General features: G+C 57.7%; 2 protein-coding genes across 6 annotated transcripts in view; both read left to right on the top strand.

Moving 5' to 3' along the window:
- KCNN1 (potassium calcium-activated channel subfamily N member 1) overlaps window positions 1-16,257 on the top strand; it is a 32,047-nt gene extending 15,790 nt beyond the window's left edge. The window contains exons 4-9 of one of the 4 annotated variants that reach the window (XR_008505155.2): window positions 591-1,009; window positions 3,865-4,006; window positions 7,142-7,252; window positions 7,846-7,948; window positions 12,950-13,019; window positions 15,513-15,650. Coding sequence is in view for 3 of the 4 variants with exons in the window: in XM_064597935.1 (XP_064454005.1) it covers window positions 591-1,009; window positions 3,865-4,006; window positions 7,142-7,252; window positions 7,846-7,973; window positions 12,950-13,019; window positions 15,513-15,767 (1,125 nt within the window). In the remaining variant the exon portion in view is untranslated. Of the gene's footprint in view, window positions 1-590; window positions 1,010-3,864; window positions 4,007-7,141; window positions 7,253-7,845; window positions 7,974-12,949; window positions 13,020-15,512 lie in introns of all 4 variants that reach the window. The other 3 variants (XM_064597935.1, XM_064597944.1, XM_045862730.3) reach the window with 3 other exon arrangements.
- A 1,346-nt stretch (window positions 16,258-17,603) lies between these two features.
- ARRDC2 (arrestin domain containing 2) lies at window positions 17,604-24,437 on the top strand. Of its 2 annotated transcripts, none has more exons than XM_045862728.3 (8): window positions 17,604-18,052; window positions 21,006-21,072; window positions 21,313-21,460; window positions 21,990-22,092; window positions 22,181-22,437; window positions 22,538-22,700; window positions 22,960-23,117; window positions 23,347-24,437. In XM_045862728.3, exons 1-8 carry the CDS (start codon window positions 17,794-17,796, stop codon window positions 23,398-23,400), a joined length of 1,209 nt encoding a protein of 402 aa, XP_045718684.1. In that variant the 5' UTR covers window positions 17,604-17,793; the 3' UTR covers window positions 23,401-24,437. The 2 variants fall into 2 exon arrangements, with proteins under 2 accessions (XP_045718684.1, XP_045718683.1); XM_045862727.3 differs by lacking the exon at window positions 17,604-18,052 and adding an exon at window positions 20,476-20,912.
- Window positions 24,438-25,334: the final 897 nt, after the last annotated feature.

Here is a 25,334-nt window from a genome sequence, read left to right as displayed (position 1 = left end):
CCAGGCACCCCTCCCCCCCCTTTTAAAAAAGATTTTATTTATTTGAGAGAGAGAGTGGGGGGAGAGGAAGAGAAAGACTCTCAAGCAGACCTCACATCCAGGACAGAGCCTGGTGCAGGGCTCGATCTCACCACCCGAGGTCATGACCTGAACCGAAATCAAGAGTCGTACACTTAACCAACTGAGCCATCCAGGCGCCCCCCAGAGGGCTGAATAATGTTCCATTGTATGGAAGGACCCCGTTTTGGTTTTCCATTCATCCATAGACGGACACCTGGGTTGTTCCCACTTGCCACAATTGTTCGCCTACAGGGCTTTGTTCCAATGCCTGTTTTCATCTCTCTTGCGTTATATACCTAGGAGTGAGCTGGCTGGGTCATTGGTGACTCTGTTTTCCTCTGTTTCGGGAGCGCCCGTCCCCCATTTAACTGGAATTGTGGCTAACCCCGCGAGCTAGGGAGTTTCGCATCCAAGGCCATGTTTCTTGCAAAAGCCACGCGGGGGCGGGGCGGGGGGGCGGCCTCGGGCTGGGGTCTCATCGCGGGGGCGCGCGCTCGAGTGCGAGCCCCACCACCGCCCGCCCTCCGCAGCTGTTCATGGTGGACAACGGGGCAGACGACTGGCGCATCGCCATGACGTGCGAGCGCGTCTTCCTCATCTCTCTGGAGCTCGCCGTGTGCGCCATCCACCCGGTGCCCGGCCACTACCGCTTCACGTGGACCGCGCGGCTGGCCTTCACGTACGCGCCGTCGGCGGCCGAGGCCGACGTGGACGTGCTGCTGTCCGTGCCCATGTTCCTGCGCCTCTACCTGCTGGGCCGCGTGATGCTACTGCACAGCAAGATATTCACAGACGCTTCCAGCCGCAGCATCGGCGCCCTCAACAAGATCACCTTCAACACACGCTTCGTCATGAAGACGCTCATGACCATCTGCCCGGGCACCGTGCTGCTCGTCTTCAGCATCTCCTCCTGGATCATCGCCGCCTGGACCGTGCGAGTCTGTGAGAGGTACGCCCCCCGCCCCTGGTGCCCGCCGCGCCCACCCGTGGCTCCAGAGCCCCAGGGCTCCCCCGGCCATCACCCCCCCACCCCCCCACCCATGGGATATCCACCCCCTACCCCCACTCCTGGCCTCAGTGACCATCCCTCGAGCGCAGCCCCCTCATCCCCGGGACTCCAGCCTGGCGTGCCCCACCCCCACCCCCACCCACACCCCTCTGGGACACCGGCCCTCTCCCCCAGGGAGGGGGGTCTTGTGCTCCTTTCTCTGCTCCTCGGCTGCCAGCAGCCGACCTCTGACCTCTGGCCCGGGGAAAGTGGGGGCAGCAGGAGCAGGATGGCCCCCATCTGCCTGTTTTCCCCCACAGTTTAACCTGCTCTCCTTCTCCCCTCTGCCCGCCCCACCGGACTGTAGGGAAAACATGTGAGTCCTACCCTTGGCCGAGCTGTGTGCACAGAGCTGCTGCCGTCCTGCCCGCCAGGAATTTAAGATTAGCTGCCGCAAGGGGAGGGCACAGGGAGGTGAGGCGGGGTGGTCGTGACCAACCCCGAGTCCCAGCAGGGCCGGGGCAGGCAAGTTTGGGGTCGGGCGGAGGACAGCGGGAGGCAGGCTGCTCTCGGGCCGTGTGCACTGGGCACCCTGGAGGGCCTTGTGTCCAAGGTTTGGGAGGGTTTTGTTTGGACAGCTGACCTTGGGGGACTGGGACATCCCCTCCCAAGAGTTGACTGGGTCTGGGGTAAATAAAAACTGGCCCAGCCTTTAGTACCTCTCCCTGCCCGGGGTTTGTTCTGAACAGCCCTGGAAAGGTGTGGGCCATCAAACCAGTTTACAGATGAGGAAACGGAGACTCTGGGGCAAAGGGACATTCCTGAGGCCTGATTCCTGGGCGGCTCTGGAGACCCGCAGGGTGCTTCAGGAAAAGGAGGGTCCCCACTGGGCCTCTTAGGGCGTGGGAGTGCCTTGCCTGGGAAGGAGCCTCTTCTACCTCATGCCTTGCTGGGGAAGGCCCTGGAGGGGTCTGTGGCACGTGGTGCTGGGACTGGGCTTCCTGGGGGGTCTCTGGGCTGGACCTGCCCCCCAGGACCCCAGTCTTCACCCCTTTATGCCTCTCTCCATGGCTCCTGCCTCAGCCTGATGTGGGGCTCATGGCGGAGAGGCCCCAGCTCTTGCTGTCATCGAGGCCTACCATCTCGGGACCCAACAGGGTCTCCTTGGACCCCTGATGTACCCCCATGCCGGTACCCACAGCCAATCCCCCACCCTGTTGGGGGGGGTCAGGATTGTGGTCTGGGAAGTGAGAGAGGGCACCCCTCATCAGGCATCCTTGAGGTGCAGTCTGGGTCACTGCAGGGGTCCCCGGGTTGGGGCAGGGAACGGGGCAGGACCGGGGGGGCAGCCAATCCTAAATTCTGAGCCCTATGATGCTGCTTGCAAGCCCCCTCGCCTGCCTCGCTCCGCCCCTGCGGCTCTGGCCCACCCCCACCCTGCCTCCCGCATGCCCCCCACTCCCTGGTCCTAGGTAGTTCTGGGTGGTCCTGCAGCCCCCACCACAGCTCCAGCCAGGCCTGGGGCTCCCCCACCCACTGCTGGGGGCCTCCCTCTTCTCTTGTCCCCTGGGTGTGGGATGCTGGTTGACCGAGAGGTGGAGACCAGGGTAACCTGGGGCTCAGGCGCCTCAGTGAAAGATAGGATTCCGTCCCATGTCCCCCTCACCCAGCAAGCAGACTGCAGCCCAGGCAGAGGGCCCTGGAGTGGCATCCGGCACCCAGGGGTGGGCAGGGACTCCCAAACACCAGACCTGCTGGGAAGGGCTCCATCCGCCTTCGGGGCCTCTGTCATCTCCCCCTCTCCAGCCCTCCCCACCAGCTTCCCCTGTCCTGCCCACCACCTCTGTGCCACCTCAATTGACCTCTAACCTTGAAGTCCCCCCCCCGCCCCCCCCGCTGTCAGGGCCTGAGGCCTGGGAAGGAGTCCGTCACCTGGAAGGGGCTCCCTGAGCTGGAGGGGTTTTGCAGGCTGGGGGCTGGGCTAGAGCAGAACCCTTGAGCTGACTCCGCAGACCCCCAGCCTGGGCTGACCATTGGTAGAACTTGTTTGTAGCCCACGTGACCAGGTTCACAGGGTTGGCTATGATCAGGGACAAAACCCTGTCCCTTGGGGCCCCCCATACCAAAAGGTTAGCCCCAGGCCTCCCCACAGTGTCAAGCTGCCCCCTCCCTCCTCACTCGCAAGCAAACCCCAGGCCCGCATTGGGGTAATGGGTGCTGCCCCAAACATAATGACTTCCCTTTTTCTCCCAAGTCCTGCAATACTGCAGTCCTCCAGCCTCCTGGGTCCCCCAGTGGTCCTCTTCCCCCCATGGGGCCTTGCTGGCTGGGGAAGTTCTTCCCGGTGTCTGACCTGAATCCTTACCTCTACTCCCTGCCGCTTCTGGTGCCCGTGGCCACCTGTGTCTGCGTCTGTCTGTGTGTCTGTCTTTGGGAGGGGGATCGTGTGTACACGTGTGGACATACCCTCACTTGGCCAGCTCTGCCCCATAACAAGGGCCGGGGAGGGCACACATCCTGGGCAGTAGCTCAGGGTGGGGGTGAAGGGAGAAGATTGGAAGGGATGCTGGGAGGAGGGCGTGGGTGCCATCTGCCCCATGGTACTCTTGGGAAGGTGCTAACCAGGCCGCTCTCCCTGGCCCACAGTAGTGCCTTTATTACTTTGAGCCCTCGGAGGGATCAGCTTCTTGCAGTCAAGGTCCCCGCATGGCCAGGTGGACCTGGGGCCCTGGTGTCCTGGTGCTTCCTGCCCCAGGGGGATGATGAACTCAGAGAGACCCGTGTGGACCGACTGGGCCTTCCCTGGCTCCCCTCAGGTACCACGACAAGCAGGAAGTGACCAGCAACTTTTTGGGGGCCATGTGGCTCATCTCCATCACCTTCCTCTCCATCGGCTATGGTGACATGGTGCCTCACACCTACTGCGGGAAGGGCGTGTGCCTGCTCACTGGCATCATGGTAAGGGCAAGGGCCCTTGCATACCCCCTGCTGGTGGGGAGCTCACCCCATTGCGAGCTATAATGCATCAGAGTTCCTCCTTGTGTCATCCTGCCCCTTCACCGCCCCCCCACCCTTACCTCTGCCATGACTCAGAATCGCACCCTTGGGCTTCCTGGGGGCATCTCTTCTTGGTTCCTTCCAGCCCTAGGTATGGAGCTCCTGTGGTACCCACGGGGTTAGATGCTGTGGCCCACTCTTAGCACAGAGTTTTCTTTGCCTTTTATTCTCTGCAACCTGCTTAATTCACAGCCCTTGGGTCCAGGGCTAGGGGCTTGATGCTTCCGTGCCTCAGTTTCCCCCACTGTAACCAGTGCCCACTTCTGCTCATTGTAAGGTTCCAGTCTGTTCCTTTATATAAAATACCTAGAATCATGAATGCTGTGGACAGCCAGTCAACACCCTCTGGGTTGTGCATCACAGCCCAGTTCCCCATCCTTGCCTGACGACTGGGGTATCCCAAGCACCCCACTGAGCCCTGATGGTGTGAAGTTTGTCTCATGTGACTCAGTAGACCCTGGCAGCACCCCATGTCCCCCAAAGACTTCTCAAGGCCATCTGTGAGTGTGGGCCGCCTTTGATATGGAGCACCTTCTTTCCCTGATTCCATCCTCAGTTTTCCTGTTCATCCCTTCCTTCTGGAAGCTTCTTTCTCCAAACTTCCACCTCCTTCACAAATGCTTTTCCGTGTTTTGGATTATGAATTGTTGGGTGCACGGTCCCCTACTCCTCTCCCCAATGCCCAGTTAATAACATGTTCAGTTGTGAAAATCAATGAACACCAGTAGGCCATAGAAGCCAACCTGATCCCACCCTCAGGGTTCACCCCAGGCCACTCCTTGGAGTGTATCCTTCCTTATCTCTGCACAGAGAGATGCATTTGTTCTTGCGAAAACAAGACCCCATCCCCACAACAGTGTCCTTTCCTACTGCAGACGGGAGGGCTTCTCGCAGTGGCTGTACCCATCCTGTTTCGTGGCTTGTAGACTGCTCAGTTGTCACTATCCCCCGAGGCCCGTGGCTCTGTCCCCTCTTCACCCCTCATCCCCTCTAAGCCATTTGGGCATAAGCCAGGGGTCCTTGTCCTCTTCCTCCCCCCGCCAGGGCTCCCTTCCCCTGGCCAAGCTGACATGGCCCCTGTCTTGTGAAATGGCATCACACCGATTTGTTTACGTTATTTTGCAAGAGGGGGAAAGGGGAAAGATCGGCCACAGTCCAACCCCCACAACAAGCAGATGAACTTTGCAAAATGAGCAAAGAAAAGTATTCGGGCAAGGTGAGGTCAAACCCAGAAAGCCCAAGCCAAAATGGAAGAAAAGCTGAGTTCCATTCTCTGGGACCTGGCTCCTTCCAGAAAATGAGATCTGTGTGTGGCCCGCAAATCTTGCTAGCTGCCCTCGCACCTGGCGCACACACGAGCAGTCACACTTGGGTCGGTCTCCAGCTCTCCTGTCTTTCTTTCTTTGAGAGAAGAAAGAGAGAGCACGAACAGGGAGAGGAGCAGAGGGAGAGGGACAAGCAGACTCCGCACTGAGCATGGAGCCCAACACAGGGCTTGATCCCAGGACCCCGAGATCATGACCTGAGCCGAAATGAAGAGTCAGTCACTTAACTGACTGCGCCACCCAGGTGCCCCGGTCTCGAGCCCTTCTGTTAGCTCTCTCCTCTTCCACCCTTGCCCAAGTGTGTCCCCTCCCGGTCACTGCCCCTCCCAGTATCTCAGCAACCATGCATTTGCCTGTTCTTGCACTTCAGGGCATCCCAGTGTGGCCCCTCTGAGCCTGGCATCTTTGGCCAGACATGGTTTCCATGCTCTTATGCAGAGCCGGCAGATGACCTTTTTTCCCACATGCATAGTATTCCATGTGGAGGCTTCCAGCACTTTTCTTTGCCCCAGTGGACAGGGCTTTTTCCAAGATCGGACCCCAGGAACCCATGACCGGGTTTTCTCAGAGGGTGACCTTGTGCCCATCCCGCCCAGGTTGGGCATGTGGCCATCCGGACCTGCCCAGGACCATCCGATGGTGTCCCTGGCCCTTGCCCACCCCTCCCCATAAGTGTTTCCTTCCATCCCTAAGAACAACTGAACTACAGCCCAGCACCCCCCACCCCGGCCCCCCGCCCCCCAAGCCCCAGGGGCTGAGCCCAGCCTCTCCCTCCTTCCTTCTTAGAGGTAGCAGCCTGGCAGGTAAGGCACCAGGAATAGACTTCGGTGCAGTTGGGGACCACCTGGCCTCACCTGCTCCTGCCACCTGCCTTGGGCACTTCTGGAGCTGATGACACCTCCTGGGTGTTCTAGGCTCCCTGGCCCCTGCTTCGTGGTGGCAGACCCTCCCCATGTCACTTTTTGCTGCCCCCCTCCACCTGTCAGCCCTCTCCTCTCTCTTGGGTCCTCACTCCTGCCCTTCTGTCACCCCTAGGCTGCCCCCCAGTAGACAAGTGAGTCCTCTCTGACCTCTTTCACTAGCCAGGAGGTCTGGCTGCCATTTAGGGCATCCTGGGGAACGTGGTTGCATCAAGCAGGGAGCCTGCCATGGGAGAGGCACCCTCCCCTCCACTTCCTCACCTCCTGGGACCTCCACCTTGCTTCTTCCTACCTGCAAATGCCACCCCTGCCAGGCAGTCAGCCTGACCCTTCCCTCACGCTGCCTTCTTCCTGCCAGCTGACCCCTACCGTGAGTGTAGAAAGACATGTCCTCTGGGTCTCTGTCCCCAGCACCCAGACCCCAAAGCCTTGATGGAAATGCTTCCAAATTCTCCCTCCTCCATGGTCATCAGTGCTGAATTTACCTGCAGATCCTTCCTTTTCTTCTCCCTTTCTTGTCTCTGAGCCTCAATTTCCCCCTCTGCCCAGCGGGGATAAGAATGGTCCTACCTCCCAGGGCTCTTGGGGGTCAAATGAGACATTTGATGGTAAGCAGGTAGGGCCGGGAGTCAGTGACCTCAACAGGTGGGATCTGCCAGCTCTGTGGGCTTGGAGGGTAAAGGTGAGGGTGGAATCAGGGCAGGCTTCCCGGAGGAGGGAGGGTGTCCTGCCTGTGGCCTGGGACCTACATGAGGCAGGACACTGATGTGTTCCCCACCCTCCACATGCAGGGGGCGGGCTGCACAGCGCTCGTGGTGGCCGTGGTGGCCCGGAAACTGGAGCTCACCAAGGCAGAGAAACACGTGCACAACTTCATGATGGACACTCAGCTCACCAAGCGGGTAAAGACGTGCATCACAGCCACTTCCTTTCCCAGTCATCAAGGGCAGACCCTCCCCACCTTACTTCTGTACACAGTGGGCATGTCCACAAGCCCACAGGTCACTGCACTGCCTCGTGCTCTGCCGCCCATGCGAATGTTCATGAGCCACGCACAGAGACAGGGCAGTGGCCCCGGGTGTCCACCCATGTGCCCAGTCATCGGCCCACCCTGAGCCACACAGCAAGAGGCAGGCATTTTAGGGCCAGTCAGCCAGATACAATCTATGAGCTGTCTGACCTTGGCTGGTCAACCTCTCTGTGCCTCAGTTTCCCCTTGTATAAAGTGAGAGAGATACCAGCATGTGCAAATTCACTGATTTAACATTTGCAAGGTGTATAGGAAGGGTCTGGCCCATGCTGAATGATATAAATGAAATGCACACACACACACAGACCCAGAGAGCACAGATGTGGACATGTAAACATGGCCTCACCTTACACGTCCAGGACCCCAGAGGGGCATGTCCAGGAGTTTCTAAGAGTTTCTGGAAGTTTCCAGAACCTTCTGCAGTTTTGTGCCTACCTTGAGAAACTGTTCTTTTTCTGGGCCCAGGTAAAAAATGCCGCTGCTAACGTTCTCAGGGAGACGTGGCTCATCTACAAACACACCAGGCTGGTGAAGAAGCCAGACCACGCCCGGGTTCGGAAACACCAGCGTAAGTTCCTCCAAGCCATCCATCAGTAAGTCCAGCACCTTTCCCGCTCACGTTTCTGTGTCCACCTGGTGCAGAGGCAGCTGTGGTCCTCGGGAGGAGGCTATGGGCCAGGCCAGACAGCTCAGCATGGCCTCGTCATGGCCCCTCCCATTCTGGGTGGTCAGTTGTCTGGGGCTTGCAGCCTCTGTGCTGGGTGGGATGGTGGGATGGTCAGAAGGAGGCAGGTGATGGGCCCAGAACTTGTCTAGGGCAATCACCTTTGATAAGTCAGGCAACTCAGGGGCACCTGGGTGGCTCAGTCAGTTAAGCATTTGCCTTCGGCTCAGGTCATGATCTCAGGGTCCGGGATCAAGCCCTGTGTCGGGCTCCTCACTCAGCAGGGAGTCTGCTTGTCCCTCTTCCCTTCCCCCACTTGTGCTCTCTCTCTCTCTCTCAAATAAATGAAGTCCTAAAAAAAGAAAAAGAAAAGTCTGGCAGTCCACCCAACATAAATGGCAAGAAGCATATTTTATTCTCCAAAATAGCCAAAATTATCTTACCTTTTAGATATTAAGCAATTTCCCTTTTTTGCTTTGGCTGCTAGGAAGCTCAGAATTTACTTTGTGTCCTGATCCATGTGATCAAGTGGGGTAATTAGAAATTACTTGATTTTCTCTGTTGCCCCTTTGTCCTGAGAATTTTTTAATCAAGTTAGTTCTCATCCCTCACTGCTCACTGGAATCACCCACAGGGCTTTAAAAATCCTACAGGCTGCACCCAACACCAGTTACAGCAGAGTCTGCGATGCACCCTGGGCTTAAGTTTAAGTTCCTCCAGTGAGTCCAGTGAACAGCTGGAGTTGGCAAACTTTACCTGTAAGGGCCAGAGAGTAAATATTTGAGGCTTTTTGGACCAGACAGTCTGTCGCAACTACTCTGCTGTTGTAGCAGGAATGCGGTAAAGAGGAGTGGGTGGACCATGCTCTAATAAAACTTTATTTTCCCCAACAGGCAGCTGGCCAGATTTGGGCTGGGCCAGGCTCTAATATGCCACTCACTGTCCACTAGAAATATCATGTAAACCACTATATAATTTTAAATTTTCTAGTAGCCACATTTAAAAAAAGGTAAAAGAAAACAAGTTACAAAGATTTTAATATATTCATTCAATATATTATAAATATTATTTTAATACGATCAATATAAAAATCATTAATGAGATATTTTAGAAAGCTTTCAACACTAAATCTTCAAAGTCTATTGTGTATTTTACATTTATAGTCCATTTGTATTCAGACCAGCCACATTTCAAGTGCTTAGTTGCCACATACAGGATGGATGGAACATGGGGTGCCTGGCTGGCTCAGTTGGTTAAGTGTCTGCCTTTGGCTCAGGTCATGATCCCAGGGTCAGTCCTGGGATCGAGTCCCTCATCAGGCTCCTTGCTCAGCGGGGAGCCTGCTTTTCTCCCTCTGCCTGTGGTTTCCCCTGATTGTGCTCTCTCTCTCTCTCTCTCAAATAAATAAAGTCTTTTAAAAAAATAAAATAAAATAAAACGGACAGTCTGATCAGTGTTAACATGTATATACCCTTGAAACAATTACCACAGGCAAGATAAAAAACAGGTCCATTGCCCCCAGAGTTTCCGGGGGCTCTTAACTGTCTGTCTTTTAGCTAGAGAGTTTAGTCCATTTATATTTATTGTGTTTACTGTTATAATTGGATTGGTTTCGAATGATAACAGTCTCTACTTCACAAGACTGCAGGGAGATCTAAATGGGATGATAGGCAGGAATGCCTGGCATAGTCCCTGATAACACACGGTAGCCCCCCAAGCCCTGCTCCTGCGTCTGCCCCCACCATCTAAAAAGCGGGGAGAGGAGCTGGTACCACACCTACTCAACCTCACTGTGTCCGGGTCTTAGTCCTACCTCCTCACAAGACCCCAAGGCCCTTGAGGACAGAGATCCCTCCTTGTTGACCCCCCTACAGTTGTTCACCAACCACTGGGTCCCAGTCTGCTGTCTGCCACCTAACTGTGGGGCCTGGGCAAGTGACTGTGCTATTCCAAGCTTCATTTTCTTATCTCTAAAGTGGAGACACTGGTAATTAATGTGCCTTTCCTCCAGGGATGAAATATGGATCGAACACAGTTGGGGACTCAACCATGCATACCTGCCATACAGTATTTTTTACACATGGGAAATAGCGATGTTGTCATTACTGCCCTTCATACATTCACTTGTTATTGCACCAGCATTTCCTATGCCAGCTGGTGTGCCAGGCATGGGGGACACAGACGCGGCCCTGCCCTGGACTTTGCCCCAAGGAATGTTCCAGAAGTTTGTTGGGGGAAAGTGGGAGGATGGGACTTGGGAAGAGCCAAGTCTATGGAAGAAGGCACCTGCTCTGTGAGTTACTTGTGTCCCTTTGTTCTGGGGCGGGACTGTCCCACTCTTATTTATTGATTTATCTATCTATCCATCTATTTATTTATTTATTTTAAGGTTTTATTTTTAAGTAATCTACTCCCAACATGGGACTTGAACTCAGGACCCCAAGATTAAGGGTCGCACACTCCCCCAACTGAGCGAGCCGGGTGCCCCTCACTCATCTTTAGGTCCCCTCTAAACCTACTCCCTTCCCAGCAACAAAACAAAACAAAAAAACAAGATGCCCTGTAAAGCTGAGGAAATCAAAGAAGTTTGAACTAGGGCCTGAAGTGTGGATGGGATTTGGTTACGAAACCAAAAGGTGGGCAGGCATACCAAGGATTGTCACAGTCTGGGCAATAGTGGAAAGGTAGGAATGAGCATGGCGCCAGGGAGACTGGAGGTCTGATACACAGGCATGAGGGAGCCCAGGCATGTTCTTGAGCTGGGGAGTCTCCATGATGGGAGCACTGTATGAGCAGCCAGTGAAAAGGAAGAAATGGTCTCAGGATGGATTGAGGAGCACAGCATGTGTTTGGAGAGTGTATGGATTTGCTAAGGATACTGGAGCAAAGTACCACAACCTGGGTTATTTAAAACAAGAGAATTTATTTTTTAAAATTATTATTATTTTTAAGATTTTACTTATTTATTTGACAGAGATGGAGACAGTGAGAGAGGGAACACAAGCAGGGGGAGTGGGAGAGGGAGAAGCAGGCTTCCCGTGGAGCGGGGATCATGACCTGAGCCGAAGGCAGGCGCTTAACCACTGAGCCACCCAGGTGCCCCTAAATTATTATTTTTCAAGATTTTATTTATTTATTTATTTGACAGAGAGAGAGAGCAAGCAGGGGGAGGGGCAGAGGGAAAGGGAGAAGCAAACTCCCTGCTGAGCAGAGACCCTGATGAGGGGCTCCATCCTAGGACCCCAGAATCACAGCCTGAGCTGAAGGCAGATGCTTAACCAACTGAGCCACCCAGGCGCCCCAATTACGATCTCACTGTTCCAGAGGCCAGAAGTCCAAAACCAAAGAGTTGGCAAGGCCGTTTTCCCTCTGAAGGCACTAGGGGAAGATCTGTTCCAGGCCTTTCCTAGCTTCTGGGAGCCTCAGGTGGTCCTTGGCTTCCGGATATATTGCTCCAGTCCCCCATCTTCACATGGCCTTCCCCCTGTGTCTTCACATCATCCTCCCTCTGTGCATGTCTGTGTCCAAATTTCCCCCTTTTTATAAGGATGCCAGTCATATTGCATTAGGGCCTACCCCAAGACCTCATTTTAACTTGGTTAGTTCTAGAAAGACCCTGTTTCCAAATAAGGTCACATTCTGAGGTACTGGGGGGTTGGACTTCAATATATCTTTTTGCGGGAACACTGTTCAACACATAACATGGAGGTTGCAAAGAGGTCAAGACTGACTTCCCTGGGAAAGGCACCCCGGAGCTCGGCAGGCCTCAACTTCCAGTCAGGGCAGCCTCAGACCTCCAGGGCTGGGGGTGTTTGTACCCACCGTTTCTCCAGACGGAGGGCTGGGTCCTACCGGGGGTCCTAGTACCCAGCATAGATGGGCCCTGAGGGGCCTCCCCGAGCATCTATCACATGTGGGCACGCAGGGATTGAGTTTGGACCAGTGAGGAGGAGTCCTACCTGGAACTGTTTCCCTGGGCTGGTTTCACTACACCAGGGATGGAGATGAGGGTCAAGGACACTCCATGGCCAACTCCCCACCCCCCTACAGCTGTTGGGAGGCCAAGGTGCGAAGGCTGAGTGGCAGGTACAGGTACTGTACTGCTGGAGGGCCGGTGGGCACGGCTTTGCCTCTCCGCGCCTCGTTACCCCCCCTTGGGAAACAGCATGGGCATAGTTCTCTGGACTAAATGCCACCTTTGGGGCCAGGTGCCTGGCACACACTAGGATACAGCAGGCCCACAGGCTGAAATCAGCTGCATTGCTGGGGGGCACTGTGGAGGGAGGGGAAGAGAAGAGATGCATCCCCAAGGGGCTAGCATGGCCCCCGCAGCCACCCAGGGCCCCCAGCCTGGTCCTGGGGTTGTGCGGGTGGGAGGCGGGCAGGGCTGGGCACGTGCCACCCAGCTGCACTGAGGTTAAAATTGCCTTGTGATTTCTCTCTGCTCTGCCGGGTCCCGCCAGAGCTCAGAAGTAAGTCTCTTCCTGGGGGTGAGGGGTGCATGGTGGTCACGGCGCAGGGCACAGGCCCAGGGCAGCTTTCATGGAGCACTACCCCTGGCCTCAGGTTGTAGCCAGGGCTTGTATTCACCCTGCAGATTTGTGCAGTCTTCACCTAGGCCGGGGGCCAGGGTGGGGGGGGTCCAAGTTCCCCGGGACATCCTGAATCAGGCCATGTGGACATGGCTAGAAGGGGGACACTGTGGGAGGTGGCTTAGCCACCCCCCAGGCCTTGCCACCCGATGTGTGATGGGAGGGAACGGGCTGCATGGGGCCCGACCCTAACTCCCACCCCATCCCCCCCCCGCACGTCTCGCAAGGCGACCCCGGGTGAGGTGGGTGCATGAAAGACCCCACTCCCCCTGAAGCCTCCACCCACAACCCCACCCACCCACCTGTCCCCCAGGCTCCGGAGTGTGAAGATTGAGCAGGGGAAGCTGAATGACCAGGCCAACACTCTCGCCGACCTGGCCAAGGTGAGCAGGGTGGGGCTGGGCGGGGTGTCTGCTCAGGCCAGCAGAGGCTGCTCAGGCCCCCACGGCAGGAGAAGAACTGAGCCCACCTCCTGCCAGGGGAGGAATAGTGGTGGTGCCTATCGGACAGACAGCTAACGCGGGCAAGGGATGCGAAGCAGGCAGGGACCAGCCTCCGGGGGAGACAGGCGCTGTCTGCAAGAGTCCAGAGGTTCTGAATATAAGAGAGATGCTAGGAATCTACCCCTGCATGTTGACCACTTTTTAACTTTGGCAGCTCTTTTATTAAAAAAAAAAAAAAAAAGTATCTAATAAAATAGCTTTCATCAGAATATCTAATTAGTGGGTGAAACTGGTGAAGTGTCCTTTTGTTTTAGGCGTATCTACATACAGGCTCTAAAATTGAAGAGAAAAACGAAATTCTTTTGCTATGGATATAAATTCAAATTATAGAATCAGCAGAAAGCTTATTTATGCAGCAATTAAACATCTCTTAGGAAATTAAAGTTGGTTGCAAGAGCTAAGACCAGTTTATGTTACAAACTAATCTCTCTGTTGGTTTTATTATCAAGCCTGACCCCATTTCCCACTTTTTATTCATCCACTAAAGATGGGACAGTTGACCCAACTTCAGTCAGGCAGGCTCTTAGAATATTCGTCCCACTATTCCGAGCTCCCTTCTGAGCAGCGGCCTACCTTTCACAAGTAGTTCACGCATGAACTCTGCTCACTGGCTCCATCCCCTAATCAGTTAATTAGTCTGAGGTTCATTTAATATTATCTTTGGAAGATGTTAAGTCCTATTCTCCTTCTTATACCCAGAGCGTTTTGAACTCATTCTTTTCATCATTATCAAGAGAATGCAGTATAATATTAACCTACATAAATTTAATTTGGAAAGAAACATTATAGAGGGGAAAAAAAATATTTTAGACCCCTGAAGAAATCACTCAGTTGGTAGTAGAAAGAACATAATCCTAAGAGATATAGAAACCCTTGCCAAGCTAATTTGATGTCCTATGAGATTATAGCTAGAAATACATATGAAATGCCTTTGAAAAACTCAGGTACTAATTATTATAATTTGGATTATCCATATCGCTCTTCCTTCCATTAGCATAGATAATTGAAGTTTGAATTTTTCAAAGTTATTTAAACCTTGCAATCATAGTAGTAGTATGCCCCTCTCAGAGTACATTTAACAAAGCCTGCTTTGAAGTCAGGCTTTAACTGGATGGGATTATATGGGTTCCTAATTTCTAAAATTTAACAAGGGTAAAATGTTTTCCAGCATTAAACTTTAATGCGCTCCTACCCAAGATTGCTGATTTAATTTGTGTATCTCTGACAAAAGTACAAGGTGTATTCTAAGTTTTGAAGAATTTAAACCGCAGGCCAGAAAAAAATCATCAGAGGCTGGATGCCTCCAGATGTTACCCTCTGGCCCTGGGGACTGTGGGTAAGAGGGGCCCCAAGGTGTGTGTTCGCCCTGGGGCTGGGGCGCGTGGGCCAGTAACGAGACATGGTGGGGGTCACCACTGAGGCTCAGGCACGGAGGCTGGAGGGGAGAGGCCAGGGGTGGAATGCAGCAAGATGCTGTGGTAGGTGCCTCGTCCTGTCCCCCTCCCATGGAACGAGGGGGTGGGGACTCTTTCCCCATCTCAGCATCCATCTTCCCATCTCAGGCCTCGGGGTGCTGAGCCGCTGTCTGCCTGGGGGTCTGGTCAACACCTAGTTGAGGTTAGAGATAGAGGAACGATGTTCTACCGCCACCTGGTGGCAAGATTGGGCACTGCACCCAGGTCTGTCTGAGTGGCCAGCCTTCCGAACTTCCTGGGCCCCTGGGGGACAGTGGCAGAACCAGTTCCTGCTTGCTGGGTGGTGGGGAGCAGTCGAGGTGGTGGGGGTACCCCATCGCCTACTGCAACAGTAATTGTGGCTGCTAGGCTCCCCAGTCTGTGATTGGGTCAGATCCCTGGCGTGGTCACTGCCCCCCCTCTCCCCGCTGACCCTGTCCCCTCCCCAGTCTACTGTGGGGTGCAGGAGGGCAGTTCACAAACTGAGCCTCCTCCCCAGCCTGGAGCAGCGTCAGCCCAGAACCTGCCCCTCTCCCCCACCCCGCAGCTCTGTAGGCCGTGGTTCCCCTGGGTGAAGGCAGCACCCAAGAAGACCACCCTTTGGCTTCATGTGCCTGCTGGCCAGTTCATCCCCTCAGGGCGGCTCCGGCCACATCCACCCCAGGACCTCCCCCAACCTTCCCCAGGCCTGCTGGCCCCCAGCCTGGCATTCAAGATCTCTCTCTCCTCTTGCCTCTTCTCCTACCATTCCCTGGGGTGCGGCAAGAGACCTGTGGGCTTAGGGTGTCCTCACAGCTGTCTCCCACTTGGGTCCCTATTAGTGGGCTCCCACCAACTGGGGCTGGTCACCCATCTCTCTCTGTGTCTGTCCCTCTCTCTCACTTGGCCTCTCCTTTCTCTCCCACTCTGTCTCTGGCAGACCCAGAATGTCCTGTACGACCTCATGTCCGAGCTGCACGCCCAGCACGAGGAGCTTGAGGCCCGCCTGGCTGCCCTTGAAAGCCGCCTGGATGCACTGGGCACCTCCCTGCAGGCCCTGCCCGGCCTCATCGCCCAAGCCATACGCCCGCCCCCACCACCCCTGCCTCCCCGGCCTAGCCCCGGACCCCTGGACCAGGCAGCCCGGAGCCCCCCATGCCAGTGGCCACCCGTGGCCGCTTCAGACTGCGGGTGACAACCCTGCCCACCACCAGACCCCTCAATCTTGGCCATCGTGTGGCCGCCACCTCCACGCCATCCAGGAAGCCCTGTACAGTGGCGCCTCTTGGAGTTCAAGGAGCCGAAGCTGAGTTGGGCTGAGTGGCCCAGGGCCCTCCCCACCCAGACTGTCTGGGCAGAAGACAGGGCCGGACCGCAGGCGAGGGCAGGGGTGGGCCACCGCCCGCTTCCTCCCTGATTGGAGCCGGGCGGGGAGCCAGGAGCTTCCTTTGGTCCCCTGGCCCCCCCGACTCTCCCCAGGCCCCTGGTGGGCATGGATCAACCAGGAGAGGGGTCCTTGCCAGTTCTGAATAAAGCAGGACCCACCCAGTTGCTGCCTGTTTTGCGTAACTATGGGAGCTCATAATCACAACATGGGAGGTGACTCCCAGGGCTCAGAACAAATGTGGGGGTCTAGCTGAGCCCGTCCCATGACTATTCTAGCCTGGTAGCCCTCCAAGCCTGAGCTCAGTTGGGTACACCTGAGGACGTTAGCATTCTCCTAACAGGCATTGACAGCCCTGGCCTGCAGGAGGCAGCAGATCCCGGAGACCTCCTTCGCTTCCCATTCTAGCAGCCGACTTTGCTGGAGCATCCAGTGTGGGCCAAGCTCCAGGGGGACCATGGTCCAGTGGGGAAGGTGACATGAGTAAGGAGGACCATTCAGTCTTCGCTGGACATACGTTGAACACTTGCCCTATACAGGGGACATAATGTAAATTACCACTATTCTTCACCAGAACCTGACTAGGGTAGGATGGGGAAACTGAGGGTCAGAGAAGTGAAGCCACCTGCCTGGGCTCCAGAACAGGGTGGGGGTTGGCGGGGAGGCAGGATTCAAACTCCAGCCCATAGGCCAAAGTGAAGAACCTGGACTTGGGGGAGGGTATAGTGTGATTCCGGGGTTAGAGTGGCCTCACGGCAGGCTGGAGGGGAAGGTTCTGGACACCAGTAGAATCAGAAAGGTCCCTCCAGGCCTTGGGCTCAGTGTGCTGGGGTGAGGCAGGGATGGCAGGCCCTTGGCAGCCGCTGGGCTCCGGGCATAGCAAAGAGATAGAAGCCTGCCTCCTGGGGAGGTTAGTCGGGACCCAGTTGAGAGCCTCAGGCCCTGGCAGCCTCTGATAAAGCCATTAGCCACCTGGTTCAGGAGATAACTTGGGCGCAAGACCCAGAAGAGTGGGGAGGTGCCAGTAGGCTCCAGACCTGCGTTGGGAGTCCTGACTGCCACCGCTGGGTGCTTCTGGGCAGAGGCTGCCCCCTATGAGAGCCTCAGTTTTCCCATCTGTAAGATCTGGTGAGGAGGACAGGGCACAGTGCCCACCTTCGGGGAGCACCTAGTCTGATGGAGGACGAGGCGCAAAAAACATAGCAGTCACAAACACAGCGACCAGAGCCTTAAAGAAAGAAACAAGACCAGGGTGTGATTAGGGGACTCTGAGAAAGTGACATTTGCGCATGGGGGTGGGGATGGGGAGATGGGAGAGCCCATGTGGGGAAGGGCGTTCCTAGCAGGGGAACCGTCCGTGCAAAAGCCAAGAGGCAAGCCTTGAGCTTGGTGTGTGTCGAGAACAGCCACGGAGACCAGAGGGGGAGGCCGGGGCGGTGCCGGGTGGGGGACACATGAAGCCACCAGATAGCCGCCTGGCTGCTCTGCTCGGGGCCAGCCACATCCGCCTCTGACTCAACAGCGCCGACCCTACAAAAACAGGGCCCGCCCCGCGCTGGCGGGGGGGCTGGGGGGGGACAAAGTCAACAGCGCGGGCACGCGGGCGGCACGTCCCCGGCGGCCGGGGCGCGTCACGGGGGCGGGCGCCGAGGACCAGGAAGTCGGCGGCCGACGCGCCGGCCCGGAGCCCCCGGGCGCCGGCCCGAGTTCGCGGGGGGCCGGAGGGAGCTCGGGGGCGCCCGGCGCCGCGAGGAAGGGCGCCGAGCCGCCGGAGGGCCGCCCACACGCCCGGCCGCGGCCCGGGGCGCCTTCCCCGCCGTGCGCCCAGGCCTGCGCCATGCGCCCGGGGGCCGTGCGCAGCTTCGCGCTGGAGCTGGCCCGGGGCCCCGGCGGCGCGTACCGCGGCGGGGAGCGGCTGTGCGGCCGGGTGCTGCTGGAGGCGGCGGCGCCGCTGCGGGTGAGAGCGCTCGAGGTGGCGGCACGCGGCGGGGCGGCGACGCACTGGCTCGAGGGCCGAAGCGTGGGTGTCAACGCGGTGTCCAGCGACTACGCGGCTGCCGAGACGTACTTGCGGCGGCGGCAGCTGCTGCTCCGAGGTGAGCCGCTCGCTCCGCACCCCCCCAGCCAGGATCCCCCCGGGGCCCTCTCCCCAGGTCTGGGCGCTCCTCCCCAGCGCCCCGAGCTTCGACTTAGAGGCTGTGTGGCCGGGTGACCCTTCTTAAGAAGTGGAGACCTCCTCCCCCAGGGTCTGGACCCTCTCGCCGGGACACACACCCACCTACCCCCTCGCCCCCTACCAAACCCTCTTTCCCAGGAGCCCCTCTCAGGGTCTGGGCGCGCCCCCCCCCTTTCCAAAGTCGGGAGGCCCTCCAGGTAAAGGCTATGCGGCAGGACCCCCCACTCTCCGGAGTCTGGAGAACCCCTGGGTAGAGTCAGGACATCCTCCTCTCTGGACCCAAGGATCCCCCTTTAACTCCAGGCCTGGGGTCCCTGATTTCCCAAAGAAGACCCCCACCTCACGTTCTACCCGTGCCTCCTCCCTCAGTTTACCCCTAGTGCTTGCAGAAATGAGTTCAGACCTGGGTGGGGAGTTCTGGTGGTGTTTGCAGGTAGGTTTGCATCCCGGAAAGGGAGGAGACTTGGGGTGGGGTCAGATCAGGCTGAGAGGACTCCCATCTGTCTCCCAGCTCTGAATTTCAGTCCCTCACACTCAGGCCACACAGCCGGTCAGGAGCAGGCCAGGGGTGAGTCTGTGCCTCAGCACTGAGCTATGTTTGCTGTGGAGGATGTTGGCTCCCTGGGTTGCCTTTCCACCCCCTCAGCTAAGCCAGACCTCACTATACTCTTCTGTAAAATGGGCACAGGCAGGGCTGTACACAGTAGATCCTTTGCCCACAGCCTTTCAGCCTTTGCCCAACAGCCCCAGATGTGGGGACTCTCCCCTTACTAGCTGTGGAAACCCAGGCCTAGAAGGCCCTAGGGCGGGACAGGAAGAGGCCCCGGAGGCACTTCCTTTCCCCTGAGACTTAAGGGAAATTGGTCCCACACCTGGTCCCACTCAACCAGCTGCTTCGTTAAGACACTGGGGTGACGCTTGCAGAACTGCTGTGTAACCTCAAGTGAGGCCCTGCCCCTCTTTGGGCTTCTGGGGGCCCATCTGTGAAAAGGACTCACCACATCCTCTACCTCCTCCTGGGCTTACAGCCTCCAGGGCTCCACTTGGCCCTGGGAGAAGGCACTAGCCCTTCATTTCAATCCGAGTCCCCTCCTCCATGCAGCCCCCCAAGCTGATCGCTGTGTCTACAGCCTCTGTTCCTCCCTTAGGTACTGCTCTGATCCAGTGCCCCTGTGGTCACTCTGACTGCAGGGGACCATGTCCGGTTATGACTGCCCCCCACTGGGGGTTCCGAGGCCTCAGGAGGTTCCCAGGGCCATCTGAAGGCAGGTCAACGGTGGCTTCCAGGGTAGGGGGTGGGTTCGAGCAGCTGCGCATCTCGCTGCCACCAGAGGGCGCTGGCGCCCTGCAGACCGCGACCAGGAAACCCTTTTCTCAGACACGCTCTTTGAGGTTCTTCTCTGAGTAAACTGAGGCCCAGAGAGGAATCATACCGTCTCGAGGGCACACTGCAGCCCTGGCCCCTGGGGTTCCTGGGACGTCCCGTCCACTTGGCTCTATCTGTGAGGGGACTGGGGCGGGGGGCGGGGCCAGGATCGGGCCCAAGGGCTACGCCTAGGGGGCTCGTAGGAGTTTGCTGGGGGCCGCAAGTTGCGACAGGAACATCGGGTGGTGGGGAAAGCTTGGGCAAAAGCGCTGAGGCGTGACCGAGTCGTGACATGTGGGGAGTGGGTTGATGACCTGGGAGCGAGGCTCTCTGGAAGGGGAAGGTGTCTGAGCATAGGCTACACCGCGATTCATGCACAATACTCTGAGGTCGGGGCCGATTTTCTTCCAGCTCTACAAATGACAAACGTGGAAACTTAGGTTCAAGAGGTGGTCACTAGCCCGGGGTCATCCAGCTGAGCGGGATTCGAATCACAAGACGGGGGGCAGCAGGTGCCCAAGCAGAGGGAGGCCCTACCTACTTCCTCCTCCTTCCCCCATCGCTCGGAGTGGGGAACTGACGCCCAGGCTGGTCCTAGGCTCTCAAGGCCCCGACTGGGGCTAGGCCATTCCACAGCCTTCTCGCGCGGGGCTGGACATGCCTCGAGTCCGATCTGCAAGTGGTGGCCAGTTGATGATTAAACCTAGTGGCAGAGTGCTCTTGCTGGGTGACCTCAAGCCCGGGGCCCAACTCCGACCCTAAGTTTCCCCCGCTTTACCCCCGGGGTCCGCGAGAGACCGGCTCGGGCCCGCGATGCTTCAGGTTCACGCAGGGGTCCACGAGGGTAGAGGGTAGCTGCAGAGTTTGTTATTTTGTTTCACGCCTGGGCGGAGTCACGCCCCTCGCCGCGCCATTGGTGTATTCCTTTCTGGGGGTGGGGCCCGCGTCTCGCCCCGCCCCGCCCGCCGTATAAAGGCAGCGCCGGCGCACGGCGCATAGGAATTTCTGACCTGGTCGGCAAGTGCGCCTGCGCACCCCGGGCAGGTTCGCGTTCTGAGGCTGTAGCCTCCGCACCTCGCGCCGCCGCGTCGCGGGTTCGAGGCCAGGGTGTGTGCGTCGCGGGTTCGCATCCCGGGCGCGATGCTGTTCGACAAGGTGAAGGCGTTCGTGGTGCAGCTGGATGGCGCGAGCGCGGGCGCCGAGCCGGTTTTCAGCGGCGGCCAGGCCGTTACCGGCCGGGTGCTGCTGGAGCTGGCGAGCCCGGCGCGCGTGGGCGCCCTGAAGCTGCGCGCGCGGGGCCGCGCCCACGTGCACTGGACCGAGTCGCGCAGCGCGGGCTCGAGCACCGCGTACACGCAGAGCTACAGCGAGCGTGTGGAGGTCGTGAGCCACCGTGCCACGCTACTCGCGCCAGGTACCGGCCGGCCACCCCGACGCGGCGCACGTGCTGCGCGCTCCTGGAAGTGGGAGCGGCCGCTGAGCCTCCCCCTCTTGCTCCTACCTGCAGACACGGGAGAGACCACGACGCTGCCTCCGGGGCGCCATGAGTTCCCATTCAGCTTCCAGCTGCCTCCGTAAGTCCGGCATCTGGGGCGCGGGATTGTAGGGGAATCCCTAAGCCTGCAGCTCCTTTCACGTTTAGGTCTCCATTGCTCGGTTTCTGGGGACCCTCTGGACCCCAAGACTCCCCCCCCCGGGGGGGAGAGGGGGCCTTCGGTGTCTCTGTCTCTCATTCTCCTAAGTCTCTGGGACCACCCCCCACCTGCGTGTCTGTGTTTTTCTCGCCCTTGAAGTCCCTTCCTTCCACCTCGCAGGACACTGGTGACATCATTCGAGGGTAAGCATGGCAGCGTTCGATACTGCATCAAGGCCACCCTGCACCGGCCCTGGGTCCCTGCCCGCCGGGCAAGGAAGATATTTACTGTCATTGAGCCGGTGGACATCAACACGCCTGCCCTGCTGGTGAGTGGCTGCTTCCAGGGCAGATGGGTAGAGAGAGCTTTGTAGGTGGGGGCCTGGCGGCTGGGTGACGCCAACTGGTTCCTCACCCCTTCACTTCCTGCACAAAGTGGGAATCACAGCTGGGCCCTGGCAGGGCGGGGGGCAGGCATGGGAATGCTTTTGGAGTCCCGCGGAGCTGGGGGCAGATCCTACCTGCACCAATTTGGGTGTGTGCTCTGGGCAAGTGTTTCGCTCTCTCTGAGCCTCAAAGGCCTCATCTGTGAAATAGGGGACAGCCAGGGCTTGGGATAATAATGGCTTTCTGAGGACTAATTACACGCTAAGTAATTAGCTTGTTCACTTTATCTTCAGCTTTATAAGATGGGTTTCGTCTGTGGATTTATTTTTACAGACGGTACCTGGTAGTTAAGAAAAAACCAGGAACCCTGCCCCCCCGAATCCTCCCTCAGCTGGGGGTGGTTTGGAAGCTCCACGGGATCTGTGGTTTGCACAAAGTGACCTGTTTGTATTCCTTTTCTCCACCCCCCAGGCCCCTCAGGCCAGAGCTCTGGAGAAAGTTGCCCGATCCTGGTACAGCAGCCGTGGTCTCGTCTCCCTCTCCGCCAAAATCGACCGAAAGGGTTACACACCAGGTACCAGGCAGGCGGGGCTGGATGGGGAAGAGGGCCGACCTCAAGGCTGCAGACGGGGAATCTGATGCCCCCCTGCGCCCCACCACAGGTGAGGTCATCCCAGTCTTCGCGGAGATCGACAATGGCTCCACGCGCCCAGTGCTTCCTCGGGCAGCCGTGGTCCAGACGCAGACCTTCATGGCTCGAGGTGCCCGCAAGCAGAAACGAGCAGTGGTGGCCAGTCTCGCGGGCGAGCCTGTGGGCCCCGGGCGGCGGGCGCTGTGGCAGGGCCGGGCGCTGCAGATCCCCCCAGTGGGTCCTTCCATTCTGCACTGCCGGGTGCTGCACGTGGACTACTCCCTCAAGGTAGAGTCTCCCATTGGTCCGAGGGGGGCAGGGGTGGCTGCATCTGCCCAGTCCCCCCAAGGCTGCCTGGGCGCTCCCCCTCATGGCTCGTTCCCCCCAGGTCTGCGTGGACATCCCCGGCACATCCAAGTTGCTGCTGGAGCTGCCGCTGGTCATCGGCACCATCCCCCTGCACCCTTTTGGGAGCCGTTCATCCAGTGTGGGCAGCCATGCCAGCTTCCTGCTGGACTGGGGGCTGGGAGCCCTGCCAGAGCGGCCTGAGGGTGAGCTCCCCGTCCTGCTGCAGGGGCTGGGTGGGCAGAGAGGCGGCTGCTAGGTGGACTCTCCCTCCCCCCAGCCTCAGCGCCCCCATCTGTAAAAGGGCACAGTGGTGATTACACGAGTGGCCGCAGGTCCTCCCAGAACCTCAGCCTCAGGGCCCGTAGCCCCAGGATCGGCCCAAGCCGGCTCCTGGCCATGGTCCCCGATTCTGGGGCTCCCCTTCTCTACCAGCCTCACCCACCCCATCTGTCTCACTTGCAGCCCCTCCTGAGTACTCAGAGGTGGTGGCAGACGGGGAGGTAGCAGCCACGGGGCAGAGCCCCTTTCCACCACTGCAGGACACCGACATGAGCCTCGAAGGCCCCTTCTTTGCCTATATCCAGGAATTCCGTTACCGCCCGCCACCCCTGTACTCCGAGGTGAGTGTGGGGGTCCCAGAAGCCCCCGTACCTCTCCAGGCCCTGGGAGCCCAGGTGGGGGTGGGACTCAGATGCGTTTGGGGCCTGAGCCCACCTTGCACCCCAGTCTGCTCCACACGTTGCCCCCTCCCCCTCGCTGAGTGTGGGAGTTGGAGATAAACAGGGTGGCGGAGGGGTGTTTCTGAGCCTCTGGTGCCCCCCTGAGACTGGATGGGACTGTTTCTCTCAGGAGGATCCAAACCCACCCTCAGAGGCCATGAGGCCACGCTGCATGACCTGCTGAGCAGCGAGGGGATACCTCGAGGGATGAGGTCGCACACGTGCTTCCAGCTGCCGTGGACATGGGGAAGTGCTGGGTCAAGAGCCGACCGACCTGACTGCATTGAAGTTGGGGACTCCGAGTCTCAGAACAGGGCACAGCTTTCTGACATCACACAGGACAGAGGAAGAGCCAGTCTGGAATCTGATGTATCTGGACAGGTCCTCGTAAGGTATCAAATGCTCATTGTCGGATCCTGTCAGTCTGTGCTGGCCCGTGGTCGGGGCTCGGGTCCCCCAGGAACCTCTAGTCTGGGAGAGACATAGCCAGACGTAAATACTTCCAGTCTCGTGGGACCAGAGGAAGAGGCCCAGGGCTGGGAGAGTCCCAACAGAAGCAGAGAAGGCTTCCGGGAGCAAAGGGCCTTCTAGCTGAGGCCTTGGCCTACGAACGAATGACAGCTCAGCAGGCAGACAAACAAAGAGGAAGAAGAAGTCGGAGAAGGTCAGAGCTGAGTGATGTTTGAAGATCACCCCCTTTGGGGCTCAGAGGGCAAGTGCCTCAGTCGAGGCCACACGGCAAGGTCCGGCAGGCAAGAGGGCCCAGGAACGGGGCATTCAGGGATGCAGGTCATTGAAGCTTTGTGGGACCTGTGGGGGGCAGGGGTATCTGCCCCAGCCTTTGAAAGCCAGAGAGAGGTTGCTGGCCCAGGCTGGGACTGTCTGGGGGCTCCTCCAAGTACACCAGGACATGAGATCTTGTCTGCATATTGTATAACCCAGGAAACCCAGTTCAGGACATTCAGCCAGGCCCTGGGGACACAGGTCAGCCTGGGGTAACAGCAGGCCCCCAGTGCAGCTCTGGAAACCTCCTGGAGGGAGGGAGGGACAAAGTATGAGGGGGCAGACGGACCAGCCCCCCGGGTTGTAGAGTCTTAGCCCTGGCTGGGGCAGGGCCCCTGCCTGGGACTCAACATTTCTGATCAGCCTTAAATTGTTCTCTTTTTTTACAGTTTTTGGTTTTTTGTTTTTGTTTTTTTAAAATAAAAGTGTGGGGAAAGAGCCTGGGCTTATTGGTTTATTTCCCACAGCTGCCAAAGAAGCTGAGTGGCTTTGACCTCCATCTTGGGTCAGAATCTCCGGGATTGAAGGCCAGGCCAAGGGGGGGTTGAGGGGCCCATTGTCCAGCAGGAGAAACAGGCTCAGGGACACATAGGGAGGCTGAGCTCAGGTTGGAACTGGACCCCATTTCCCCTTCCCTAGTGTAGTCGCGGAGGCTTGGAAGCATGAATGGGGGAAGGCTTTTGTTTTCAAGACACAGTCCGTATACCGGGAAATGAGCCGTTTTTTTGTTTTGTTTTGTTTTTAAAGATTTTATTTATTTGACAGAGAGACACAGCGAGAGAGGGAACACAAGCAGGGGGAGTGGGAGAGGGAGAAGCAGGCTTCCCGCGGAGCAGGACGCTGGGATCATGACCTGAGCCGAAGGCAGACGCTTAACGACTGAGCCACCCAGGCGCCTGCCACCTCATCTAGCTCCAGGACATTCCCATTACCCCAGAGGAGGCCCTGTTCCCAGGAGTGGTCACTGCCCACCCCCTTCCCTCACTCCCAGCACCCACTGATTTGGGGATTTGCCTGTTCTGGACATTTCCTATACATGGGATCACGCTCCGTGTGGCCTCACTTGTGTTCGGCTTCCTACTCAGCTTAAATTTCCCTGGTAAGTTTCATCCACGTGGTAGCCTGCGTCAATGTTTCATTCCTAATTTTTATGGCCAAATAATATCCTGTTGTGTGGATGGACTCCCATTTTGATTGTCCCTTTACCCCCTGATAGACGTTTGGGTCATTCCCACCTTTTGGGGACTGTGGACAGGGCTGCCGTGGACATGGGTGTCCAAGGATTTGTTTGAATACGCACCGGGCTTCCAGGCAGGCCTGGCGGCACGCAGGTTC

Source organism: Mirounga angustirostris, unplaced genomic scaffold (genome assembly GCF_029215605.1).
Source record: "Mirounga angustirostris isolate CCGP_5_RB_7025 unplaced genomic scaffold, mMirAng1.0.hap1 SCAF_1, whole genome shotgun sequence".
In the NCBI taxonomy this organism is placed as follows: domain Eukaryota; kingdom Metazoa; phylum Chordata; class Mammalia; order Carnivora; family Phocidae; genus Mirounga; species Mirounga angustirostris.
This window is presented reverse-complemented; position numbering and strand designations above follow the sequence as displayed.

What these genes read in the sequence shown, in the direction of transcription:
- ARRDC2 (XM_045862727.3), top strand. Translation starts at nt 20,639, where the DNA reads ATGCTGTTCGACAAGGTGAAGGCGTTCGTGGTGCAGCTGGATGGCGCG. An exon ending in TGCCACGCTACTCGCGCCAG is followed by an intron (nt 20,913 to 21,005) that starts GTACCGGCCGGC and finishes TCCTACCTGCAG; the next exon opens with ACACGGGAGAGACCACGACG. An exon ending in CGCCACCCCTGTACTCCGAG is followed by an intron (nt 23,118 to 23,346) that starts GTGAGTGTGGGG and finishes TGTTTCTCTCAG; the next exon opens with GAGGATCCAAACCCACCCTC.